This window comes from Miscanthus floridulus, chromosome 11 (assembly GCF_019320115.1).
Source record: "Miscanthus floridulus cultivar M001 chromosome 11, ASM1932011v1, whole genome shotgun sequence".
Classification (NCBI taxonomy): Eukaryota; Viridiplantae; Streptophyta; class Magnoliopsida; order Poales; family Poaceae; genus Miscanthus; species Miscanthus floridulus.
This window is the reverse complement of record NC_089590.1, coordinates 51,307,634-51,320,249: the sequence shown is the minus strand read 5'-3', so window position 1 is coordinate 51,320,249 and position 12,616 is coordinate 51,307,634. Positions and strand designations below refer to the sequence as shown.

At 47.6% G+C, this 12,616-nt stretch overlaps 1 protein-coding gene across 1 annotated transcript; it reads right to left on the bottom strand.

The window, feature by feature from the left end:
- Positions 1-773: 773 nt before the first annotated feature.
- Positions 774-4,236, bottom strand: LOC136493085 (uncharacterized). The gene is made up of 5 exons (XM_066489129.1): positions 3,928-4,236; positions 3,742-3,791; positions 2,495-2,618; positions 2,301-2,408; positions 774-1,945 (listed from the first exon to the last, which is right to left on the bottom strand). Exons 1-5 carry the CDS (start codon positions 4,112-4,114, stop codon positions 1,314-1,316), a joined length of 1,101 nt encoding a protein of 366 aa, XP_066345226.1. The 5' UTR covers positions 4,115-4,236; the 3' UTR covers positions 774-1,313.
- Positions 4,237-12,616: the final 8,380 nt, after the last annotated feature.

Below are 12,616 nucleotides of genomic sequence, written 5' to 3'. Positions count from 1 at the left end.
AGCCTTGTTGCTACCCTTGGTTAAGTTAGCCTGTAGTTAATCTCACACGTTTCCCTATGGATACGATACTTGGAACACTTTCAGGTAAAAGCTACCGCGGTATCCGTGCGCTTGTGGATCTTTATCTATGTGCATTTAAATATACCAATAGGGAGGCAGGGGAGGCCTGTGCCTGTGCCCCCATCCACCTCACGCCATCGGTTGGAAGGGGAGGCCTGCGCCGCCGCAGTTCTCCACCAGGTAGGCAGTGACCGCCAGCGATGCTATGTTTCAAGTGTTTCAGGCGTTTTCAGACATGGTGCAAGTCTATGTTTCAAGTGTTTCAGTGGTTTCAAACGTATGTTTTAAGTGTTTTATCTGGATGTTGCATATGTTACTGAAGCTATACACACATCTTTCAAGCGTATGTTTTAAATAATTTGATGTTTTTAGACATATGCTGCAAGTGTTTCATATAGATGTTGTAAAAGTAAGATTTGGATGTTGCATATGTTGTTATGGCTATACACGTATGTTTCAAGAGTATGTTTGAAATTTTTCATTTGTTTTCAAACGTATCTTGCAAGTATTTTATCTGAATGTTGCATATGTTGCAGATGACTATGTTGCAGCTATATGTTCCAAATATTTCATTTGTTTCAGACATATGTTGCAATTGTTTTATGAAAGTGTTGCAAAAGTAGATCTAGATACTCGTTCTTTTATTTAATCGGTGCAGACATGAGAAGCTCCGTCCGGACAGACGGCGCCTCCGGAACAGAAATAGGCACAGGGTGTGCGTCCCGCGGGACACGGGAGCAGCGTCCGCACTAGTCGCTCCATTTCAGATTGTGCATGATTCGATGGGATTGATTAGAACATAATCATGGCGAGAAACACTACTGTTCGCAAATTGACTTCGAATCATGTATTATTGTGTGTCCAGTCCCAGGACCCAGCTGGTAGCAGTCACCTTCCGAGTCTTGTTGTCCTTGAGGAGCTTCACGGAGATCTTGGAGAAGGGCATGGATGGAAGTGTCGATCGGTCGGCTGGTCTCGAGAATCGATCGGGATGTTGGTGGCGTGGCGACCGGCAAGGACGAGACGGTGGCGGCGTCGAGTGCGTGCGCGGGATCGGCACTGAAGATGAATCGTTTCAGTTGGTGGGGTCTAATTGCAGGGAGTCTCCTTGGCTTCTGATGGTGGAGAAATCATGTCGACGTGTGTAAAAAATGCGGCATCCAATCAGGAAGGTAGGCAAAGAGACGACAGCAGTTTTAACAACGCAAACCATTCAGCTTTGCAAAACTGATGGAAATTATTGTGACCGCTAGCTAGAATGAGAACTTGAACACCATGTCGTGCTTGTACACCTGCCCCGGCCTGACGATCTGCGAGGGAAAGCTGGGGTGGTTCACGGCGTCCGGAAACCCCTGCGTCTCCAGGCACAACGCGCCGTACTGCCCGTACACCTTGCCGCCCTTCCCCTCGACGTCCTGGAGGAAGTTGCCCGTGTAGAACTGCACCCCCGGCTGGTTCGCCCACAGCTCCATCGCCCGCCCAGACGCGCCGTCCCGGACGACGGCCACCTTCCGCAGCGCCCCGGCGTTCCCGTCCACGGCGTAGTTGGTGTCGTAGCCGTAGACGCCGGCCTTGCCGCCGGAGACCTGGCGGATGCGCGAGCCCACGGGCGTCGGGGCGAGGAAGTCGTAGGGCGTGCCGGCCACGGGCGCGACGGCGCCCGTCGGGATGAGGGCGCTGTCCACGGGCGTGTACCGGGACGCGAACAGCTGCACCGTGTTGTGGAGGACGTCGCCGCTGCCCTCCCCGCCCAGGTTCCAGTACGTGTGCTGCGCCAGGTTCACCGGGGTCGCCTTGTTCACGGCCGTTGCGTTCATGTGCACGCGCAGCACGTAGGGGGAGGACAGCTGGTACGTCACGTACACGTCCAGGTCGCCTGGGAAACCTGTTCCACACACACACACACACAGATAAAGGCGTTTCGATCGGTACACTCATTTTAGCGATGCACATGCATGTGCCGGTTTTCAGTTTCTCAATTCAACTCCCGGCAATCGGTCAAACCTTGAATACCAGTACTGATGTTACAGATTTGACCGTGTCTGGGGTTTCAAAGTTTGGAAATTTTGTCGAAGAAGGGACAGAGGGAGTAGTATTTGGTTAATCTGAAGATTGGTAATGAAAAAGATGTGTGTTTTTTTTGGACTGAAGGAGTAGCATTTGGTTAAACTTGAGATTGGTTGATTTCTGGAAAAAGGTGTGTATTATTTTTGGATGGAGGGAGTATGAATCAGTGTTACCTTGTTCTCCATCGAAACTATGGTAGTACAATGTGATATAGGGCGAGTCACCGCCGCCGACAAATTCTTTAACCGTCCATATAACCTGACTGAAACCCCTATGGCCACCTGAACAAGGGTAAGATAAATTTAACCATTGTTCATGGAGCATGATGGAGTGGGGACATTTCAATTCACTGAACCCTGAAGCATACCATGAAGTGTGTTGTTGCCATCGTTTTTAAAAAGATGATAAGCTTTTCCATCAAGCACGAAGCGTGCATTGGCAATTCTGTTGGCTACTCGTCCAACAAGTGCTCCAAAGTTGCTTTTACCACTCTGACAGTAAAACGAGTTAGGAGCTTTAGTTACTTAACCATTGAGAACAAAACTGAATATACTATAGCACAGTGCAGAACTGTGGAAGAATGCAGTTTGAACTGTTGTCCTATTGGCAAAAGGTTGACAAATTTGCTTTTTGAAAAAAAAAATGCATTTCAACTGTTGTGCTATTGGCTCTAGAGTTAATTAGCTTGGTCACTATGCTATTTTTTTTAGTGATGTGACTAAATTCCAACTGTACTGCTCATAATAACAACTTAGTACTACATATCAAGTGAAGCTTCAGAAAAGAGGATAAAATGGTAAGAAATATTTCTAAATTTGTGTGGCTAAAGCTGGGAAACAAGTGAACAAGTCTCAGTCTTGGACAGAGATCAGTAGATCACGTGGTGGAGGTTGTCTTTCCCCAGCTCATATATATACTCTCACGGGTAACATGGTCGCCGGCATAAAGAAATTAAACTGCATCCAGCTAATCGCCTAATCGTTTTGTCGATTCTTCTGGTTCTCAGAGTTTCCTTTTCTTTTCTCTACTCACTCTTCTTTTTTTCTTCTATTTCATCACCAAATATACTAGTATCTCGCTGTGTTTTAGAAGGCTGAGACGTGGCGAACACATCTCGATTTTTGTGTGGGCCTGTGGCGATTGTTTTCTCTGTCTGGGACCTCCCCGTGTAGAAAACTGAGCTCAAACTGAAAGCGACGACATAGGTCCTTGTGGTTGTTTTCTATCTGATGACCTTCTCTACATATGCATGAATGATTGACTAGTTGACAGCGGTTTTGCGTGATACTCGATGGCCAATTAATTTGAATACATCTCCTTGCATATATACTATTTGCAAAACTAAAAATGATGAACACAAGCGATTAGGAACGAATACGAAGTATCAAGTATGGAGCAAATTCAGAAACTGAAAATGAGGAAGGAATGCATGTCGAAAGGCTCTATACTACGTTATGCAGACTTGGCATCTGCATCGGTCAGCGAGGTGCAAACTGACAAGCAGTAGTACAGTTCATAGAATTGTTGCAGAGATGAACATAAACCAAGCGGAGGGCGCAACATATATAGGTTATGTCAGTGAGAACGGGAGCAGACTGTGATCTTGGAGCTTACCACATATCCTCCAATGGTGTCATAGCCAAGCACGACGTCAGCCAAATTCCCTGCAAAGGAAGTTGGGGAGGCAGAGTAAATACGCTGGTGATGATGGTGGACTAATAATCGCACACGCACAGCAGAGAGGACGGACGCCATGGATGGATTCTTGGGGAGAGAGGATCAGAGGAAAGTCGAACGCACCTTTGGAATCCGGGAGGACGACGGAGGTGATGGTGGCGCCCCAGTTGGTGACGCTGACGGAGAAATCGCCCGCCTTGAGCTCGTACACGCCCACCATCTTCCTCCCCGCCGCACTGGCCGAGCCGAGAGCGGCGGCGCACGCGCACGCGCACAGCAGCACGAGGAGCAGCGGAGCTCTAGTAGCCATGATCAGCCAACGCAGGCAGGCGTGGTGTCGACTCTGCGCCTTAAGAAGGACGACGAACGAAGGCAGAAGCTGAACAGGAGGGACGACTGACTGACTGACTGACGACAGCGGCTGGAATGGATGGATGCGTATGCACTATGCAGTCAAAGAAGCTGAACAGGAGGCAGAAGCAGAAGCTGAACAGCTGGGATGCGATAAGGTAGTGCCAAATCCGAAGTGGTCACTCCTCCTCGGTTCCTGCTCCCAAAGGCAGGTCAGGCCTGATCAATACTGTTCGGCAGGACTAAAAAAAATATTGTTTCAATTGATGGTTACGAGAAAAAAATATTATTCTGACAGAACATAAACAGTAATTTCATGAGGGACAGAGCCAGCACCAGCCAGCCGAACGGCCGACGTCTCGTGAGCACGCCGCACGCCGGGGCCAGCCGGCCACCGCTTGTCTCGCGTTTTTCTTGTCCACAACCGCAAGCTAATCTGCGCTACTTACGCGCCTGCCCATCCAGCTTCCTCCTTTGCGGGGTGAGCGGCACGGCCGAATTTTTTATTTTTTTAGTCATTTAAAAAAAATCATAAATATGCTTTTAGAGAAAAGATTTTAAAATTTGGACTCTTGGTTCGACGCCATCGTTGCTGACGCCGAGCTTACACGTCTCGGCGTTATCGTTACTGGCGCCGAGCTCTTGAACTCAACACTTACGTAACGATGATTTAGCCGAGCGTAACGTTCGGCGCCGTGGTTACCGGCGCCAAAGAGTGGAAAAACACACAGCGTCGCGTTCACTGTCCACAGTTGGCATCGCTGCCGCGGGCGCCCATACCTCTACGTGCCGCGCGGCCAAGCAAAAGCAAAAAGGCATCCTGCCGCGTAGCTGCCGGCCTACTTCTGACGTCTGCCACTCTGCCCTGCCCTGCCCTCGTGGGGTCGTGGGTGCGCCATAAGTGGCGTTGCTGCGAGCCTGCAACGACGAAAATCGAGCCCTGCGTTCCCAGCTTCCCCAGGAAAAGCAAAGCAAGGACTCTCTGGTCTCTCTGGTCTTTCTTTAATTTGCATTGCAGTACTCCGCCTAATAAAGTTGTACTTATCTAGTGATCGCTCGTCGATCAAGTAGTACTCATCATGTTTAGTTTTGTGGTATCGTCGCCCGTGTCTGGATGCATGCCATTTCGACTTCAAAATTTGAATCCTGTTCTCGTTGTTCGTAAACGTATGCTGCACTTGGGGTGCTGTTTTACACTTTTACTGCGTTCTTATATGAAATCTTTGCTGCCTGCTCAGCCTCCTGCTGTTCTGCTATGATGCTCAATTGAAATGCTGATTAAGCCCCCTCAAGAGCGTGCTGACAGTTCGAAAAGAAAAAAAAAACGTGTAGAACATGGCATATATTACCACCAATTTGTCGTTGGACGGTTCGTCGCTCTACTCACAGCCTCACCTCTCTTTGGAGCGCTCGTGGGCAGTCGAGCTGGTAGCCGGCCCTGTTTGCTTCAATTTATCGGTCATGGACAGTGTTTTTCTTTCACAACAAATCAGCGAACGATACTTCTTGGCGTAAAGAACAGGACCGTAGCCTGCATACCACGACTCGTGTGCACATACATGGCATTTACACACACAAAGCTAAAGCACAGTGTAATCTAAATACATGGCGAGAAAAAAATATGCACTATTATGATTCTCAGTGAATCATGTAATTTTAACTTTAACCAAATATATATATATATATATATATATATATATATATATATATATATATATATATATATATATATATATATATATATATATATATAATAAATACCCTAAAAATTAACTCTTATATACTCCTTATAAAAAGTCAAACAATTTTAACTCTCCTTTATAAGAAAGTATTAATATTTTTTGTATTAAATAAGCATCATTGATTGATCATGAAATATATTTTCGTAGTAAATGTATATAGAGACATAAGTATGAGTACTTTTTTCTATGAAATAGGTCTGACCTAAGAAAGTTTGACTAGTCTCAAATCTAGAGTTACATTCTTTTTTGAAAGTATAAAGAGTAAATATTTATGACACGTAATAAGCATCATCAAATTAGTTATGGAATATATTTTTCTATGATCGACTATTTAAAGATATAAACATTTATACCATTTTTTATAATTCTATTCAAATCTGGAATGACTCATTGAAAAATAGAGGTTTTACTATAAAAAACCCCTTTAACGAATAGTATCTGTGCAGACTGATGGTGTTACTTAACGCGTTTATTAATCGAAGAGCATTGAGCTGTAAAACCGCTTTATTAGGACAATATATATTCGTTCATGACGTCGACGAGGGAGCCGAAATGGCATGGCATGATGGCAGTCGTGCCACGGGACAGCTCTGTAGACTGTAGCCCGTGAACTTTGCTTTTCCTGGGGAAGCCGAGTGAAAGGTCCTTGTGTGGTTTTGGTAATTGAGTGACAACTTAGGTGGACTAATTGTGTTTATGTGAGATACACAGGTGATTAGTCCACAGGTACATGTGTGTGAGCAACATATGCCATGAAGGTGAAAATGGCTTGGAGATGTTGCAAAGCTCACATATGTGATGATGAAGGAGCTTAAATGCACATGAGACATGACATTGAGTCATGTGATCAAGGTGGAGAAGATCAAGACAAGATTTGGCTTGATGGACCGGTTGCAAGCGTGAAGGACAAGTCGAAGGCTTTGGAGTGATGGACCACGTGGCGGTGAAGCTTGAGCAAGACTTGGCGTCGATGGATGATGGCAACGGTGAAGAGCAAGTAAAGTCAAGATCGACGAACCAATATAATCACGTGATGATATGAAGTGGATCATATCATTGTTGATCATATTGGTGCATGTGTTGCATCGACGTTGGAGGAGATGGAATAGAATGCGCAAGGTAAAGGTATAACCTAGGCATTTCATTTCACCGGTCATAGGTGTGTAGAGAAGTATATGACCGGGTTTAGGATAGATGGCCGTACTATCAAGAGGAGCAAACTTGTTTGCATATTGGTCATCTAGTGCCACTTGAGTGATCTAACTTTGCATTGTCGCTAGGATCGAGTGGCGTGGCAAGTTGAGTGGCTAACATCCTTTGGGAAATAATTGTGAAAAGCTAACACACATACACATGGTGATGTACACTTGGTGGTGTTGGCACATCTACAAAGGAGGTGGTGTTTGCAGGGTTGAGATGGGTTTGGGTCCCTCTCTCCCTCCCGTCGAGCTTGCGAGGCGGGATTCAGCGCTTTCGATGGGATTCAGCGCTTTCGGGAAAATGAAATGCCTATTTTCTATTGCGCCGGATGCAAATTCTTGTGGTTGGCATATTAGAGCATGGGTGAAGAAGTTAGAAGTGAAAACGAGTTGATCGCGAAGACGCTGGCGTCGGTCAACTGACCGGATGCTGGGTCTGAAAGCACCGGACCCTGGCAGCGTGCGTCCGGTTAAACTAACGGGTCTGCACAGTACTGGGGGTATTGCACCGGACGCTGGTCTGTGTCCGGTCAAGGTGGACCGGACACGTCCGGTCGAAGAAATACGCCTCGGGGAGCTTACTGGAAACGACCGGACGCTGAGGTCCAGCGTCCGGTCAGTTGAAGCTGCTGCGTCCGGTCAGGTCAAGTGACCGTTGGAATCGGGACACGTGGCTGTCTGTGGGCGACCGGACGCTGAGGTCCAGCGTCCGGTCAACATGACCGGAGCGTCCGGTCAGCCCAATTTTTGCCCAGTGAAGGGGTAACGGCTAGTTTAGCCCTTGGGCTATAAATAGAAGTGGCCTTCGGCCATGGCTGGTGCTAAGCACCTTGGGGGACTTTGTGTCCATGCTTGAGAGTGCTTAGGAGCCTTCCATCTCACACATACTTGATAGTGATTATCCGATTGTGTGAGTGAGCGATTCTAGTGCGATTGCATCGTGAGGTTGCATCGAGTGGCACTAGGTGATCGAGTTACAAGCCGGTTGTGCTTGTTACTCTTGGAGGTTGCCACCTCCTAGACGGCTTGGTGATGGTCTCCGTGGAAGCCCGCAAGAAGCTTGTGCGGTGCTCCGGACAAGTGCTTGTGAGGGGCATTGTGCTCGCCCCGCAGAAGTCGCGAAGAGCAACTCTAGTAAAGCGTGTCATTGAGCTACCCTCACTCAAGGGGTAGGTTCTTGCGGCGCCCGACGTGCGGGCTTAGCGGGTAATGCTAATTAGCCGCCGAACCACCAAGTGAGCGGTCGACACAACGGGGACTAGCGTGTTCGCAAACACGTGAACCTCGGGAGAAAAATCATCGTGTCAACCTTGTTCTTCCCGTTGGTTTGCATTCCCGTTACACAAGCTTGCAATTACTTTTATATACATTGAGCTTGTATTGTTGCTTTAATAATTAGTTAGCTTACGTAGCTTGCTAATTATCTTCTTGCTTGTGTAGCATAGAAGTAGCTCTCTTGCGTGGCTAATTTGGTTTGTGTAACCTTGTTAGTCACATTGCTTAGTTTGTGTAGCTAAGTAATTGCGCTCTCTAATTTGGCATTGGTTGCCTTATTGTTGAGCATTGTTAGTGAGCTTAGTTGGCTTTGTGCTTTTGCTTATTAGCATGTGTAGGAGCTCCCTTGTTGCTTAAAGTATTAGTGGCATAGGTTTGTGTGACCTTGCTTCTAAAATTGGTTAGGTGAGCTCTAGCTAGCCCGGCACCTTTGTTGCTTGATTAGTATCTTTGCAAGGTGTTAGTGAACGTAGATAGAGGGGTGTAGTCTTGGCTAGACCGATAGTTTTAATTCCGCACTTGTTTTGGTTAGCCAACGTGATTAAGTTATAAAAAGGACTATTCACCCACCTCTAGTCGCTATCTCGATCCTTTCACCGAGAACGTAGGGCTATCCGACCGACGCAATGGGACAACTCCGTAGACCGATGCCCGCTGCGAATAGTGGACGCGACGCCACGCGATGGTGCATGTTTTTCCTGCTGAATAGTCCCATCGGAGACGGCAGTGAGTGCAGCGTTCTACTCATACAATTGCATTGCGCCAGTGACCACGGCGCCGAGGTCCGCGGCAAGATCTACGACGCCGAGCTGTCTGCCAAATCACCGCCACGTCAGCGTCGAGCCCTAGAGCTCGGCGCCAGCAACGATGACGCCGAGACGTGTAAGTTCGGCGCTAGCAACGATGGCGCCGAGTTAAGGGTCTAGATTTTGAAATCTTTTATCCAGAGACGTATTTGTGAAAAAAATTCAAAAAAAATGCTAAAAATGAGCGCCGGGCGCCGGTTACTTCTTGGCTGGCACATGGGCGGCGACCGGCGAATATTCGTCCACGGGACCTCGTGGCCCGTGCAGTCGTGCTGCGCATGATGGTCCAGCTCCAGGCCTCCAGCGCTTGAAACATCAACATGTACGCACGCTCGCCGCTTGTCCGCGCATGGTGTGCCCTGGGTTTGTGTGTGCTTGCCTGCACACTCGGATCCACACCCGATCGGAGGAAAATCGCTCGGCGTCTGTCGTTGCCCACAGATTGTCGTCGTTGTCCGGGGCACGTTGTGCGGAAATTCCTGTAGGCACGCGGCGGGATCCACCGTTCCGCCGCTGACAAAGCGATCGGCGGCTCTGGAGAACCCGGAAAATTCAGAGTGGCGGGGCAAGGAGTCTATCGGGTGATCGTGACCGCGGCAGACACGGGACAAGAACGCTCAGGATCACGGCTATTGTAGACCGCCTGCAGTTGAACCAGCTAGCGGAGCAGCGCAGCATACTACAAGTCGTACGATTTTGCCTACATGTCGTCTGTCTCTCTCCTCGCCACGGTGCTCCAGGCTCCAGCATCAGCCTCCCTCACCTCGTCGCCGGCCTCAGGATTCAATGTTCCCAGCAATGACGCTGTCTGCAACTTGTTGAGGGTGCTTTGGTTGCCTTTGTGGCTTCGTAGACGCACGACGCCGGGCCGAGCGCGACTCAGCCGTGGCCGCCGCGTGCTCTGTTATGCCGGTAGCTTGATGACGTCACCATGACATAATGACTATGTCATATACTCCCCTTTTCCCCTTGAAAATAATTTCTAAAATACATAAATACATCTACTCATCCTCTTATAATGGCACAAGCACGGCTAGCAGCAAACGTGAATGTAGATCACCGGCCCCCTCACTGCAGTCTCCTGGAGCTTTGAGCTCGTCTGTGCAGGTTGTGGAGAGCTTGTCAATGCGTATGCTGTGGCCTGAGGGCGAGCGTTTCGCCGCACATCGACAGCTGACGCGCGGCCAAAAAATCCATCGAGGTGTCCTCGCCGCCGTTCGGGGCACTGGAGCTCCGCCCGCAATCGCTCGCACGCACACTAGAGAGACCGCGGTGACCGCGCCGAGTGCGCACAGTGACTCGAGGAACAGGCTGTCGCCTTCCTACACAACCGCGGCCCCGTGCCGGCCAGCGGCCACCCCGCTCGCCGCGTGCGCACCCCGCAAAGGGCCGGCTGAAAACGAGGAAGACGAAGGCGAAGTCGTCTTGGGCTGAGATGGACCGAGTGCTGTGCTTATCCAGCGTGAAGTTTTGAAGCCTCACCGTTGGCTGAAAAATGGACGGGACAGATCTGTGACCGCAGAAAACAGTCAGCTAGGCCGACTGCAGATGATCTCGTTCCGATTTCTGGGCACGGCATAGCATACAGAAGCTTGTTTAGTTTCAAAAAGTTTTCCCAAAAAATGCTACAGTAGTCATCACATCGAATCTTGTAATACGTGTATGGAGCATTAAATGTAAACGAAAAAAACTAATTGCACAGTTTGGTTGGAAATCGCGAGACGAACGTTTTAAGCCTAATTAGTCCATAATTGAATACTAATTACCAAATAAAAACAAAAGTGCTACCGTAGCCAAAATCTCAAACTTCACTCTACTAAACAAGACCAGAGATCTCAAATCTCTAGCATATACCGATGATGTATACGTGATTCGCATGTTTCTAATGTTTTTGTTATATATATACTTGTACCTCATCATGCATGAGAGAAATGGATCCTATCACACGCTGCGACGTTTATTCAACTTGTGTTCACATTTTTTCTTGTAAAATGTTGTCAACAACTATCCATCATAGAAAGAATACAGTACAATTTCAATTTTGTTGTGAGTCGAATCATCTTAAATGTTATCAAATTTATTCAAAAAATATCAATATTTATGGTACGAAATAAGTATCATCGGACTCGTCATAGAATAAATTTCTTTGTATTGTACCTATCCAATGTTATACCAGTTAATACTTTTTTCTTTATATTAAACTTGATCTAACATAATTTAACTTATGAAAAAAAAATTATACTACCTTTGGTACCTAAAATTGCTTTTGTTTGGACAGAGGGCGTATTCTTCTTGAACAGGCACTACAAAACAGGTGAGTTGTTCCCACCTCCCTAGAGGAAAGGTAGGAAATGATACTCCAGACATCATTTCAGCATTTCAATACTCCAGATACTTTCTCAGTGTGATCAACTCAGTACTGGGCCTTGAGTAGTGTTTGTCTATTTTGCTTAGTTCCTCTGTTGGGCCTGTAAGCCGGCATGTGGGCCGCTTGGCGCGTCTGGGCTCAGCCCATGTATCTGTAATGTTATGAAACTCGCTGTGTGGGCGGATGGGAGGACAGCGAAAAACAACAAACCAAATCCTCTCTCTTCTTCCTCACGAGCTCTCTTCTGCTCGAGGCGGCTCTGCCGTGCTCACCGCCACGCGTACACGCCGGCAGCTCCTTTCCTACCGGCCGAGATCGCCACACTCAGGCTGCGTTCTAATTTTATCTATAGATACATGGGGGTTCGGGGTCCTTCCTGTGTCTGATGTCTCACCAAAGGAGGCCAAAAGGACTGACGGCAAATTCAATCCCTGTTCAAATCCTAAAGGCCACTCCTAGAATCAACGACTGCTGAAATCCTGAAACACAGAGGGACAGGGATCACGGCCTGGTGCAGGGCTGGCCCTGCCCTACACCGTACTTTGACTTTGAGATCTTTGGCCTCACTTAGGACTATAGGAGCCTGGGAGCAGTTCTTGAGGCGTCCAAGTATCTGTTCTCTGTAACAAAAGAGTTAAAAGGAAAAACTAGTTACTACCAGCTTCAGGATTTGTAACCATACTGCAAAACAAAGGTCAAGATGCATGAATGCGCAAGCAAAACGAAATCTTAATCTGGTAAATTTGCACTAATTGCTAGAGGTAAGGGGAAGGCAGGTGCAGGACCAAAGGCAGAGATGAATGTTTACTGCAGCACTGTGATTACAGTGAGATGACCACATGACGATCACTGGTATCGTCTTCAGAGGATTCAATGATTGATGAATGAAGACATCCATGAAATTTGTAGGGTTTGAGAGTAAGATGCACAACTAGAGCAAACATGGCAGAAATGCTCCGATTTCTAGTACCTTCATGAGCTTGAGAAGGTCATATACTCATATGCAGTGGTCAGTGAGCTACATGACTATGCTTGCTCCTGCAAATCGCTTGAAGTTTATTTAGTCTACTT

Excerpts from the sequence above, each read along its gene's own strand:
- LOC136493085 (XM_066489129.1), bottom strand. The coding sequence starts at position 4,114 with ATGGCTACTAGAGCTCCGCTGCTCCTCGTGCTGCTGTGCGCGTGCGCG. Across the intron at positions 2,619-3,741 it reads ACACCATTGGAGGATATGTG|AGTGGTAAAAGCAACTTTGG; the intron begins GTAAGCTCCAAG and ends TTTTACTGTCAG. Across the intron at positions 2,409-2,494 it reads TGGCAACAACACACTTCATG|GTGGCCATAGGGGTTTCAGT; the intron begins GTATGCTTCAGG and ends ACCCTTGTTCAG.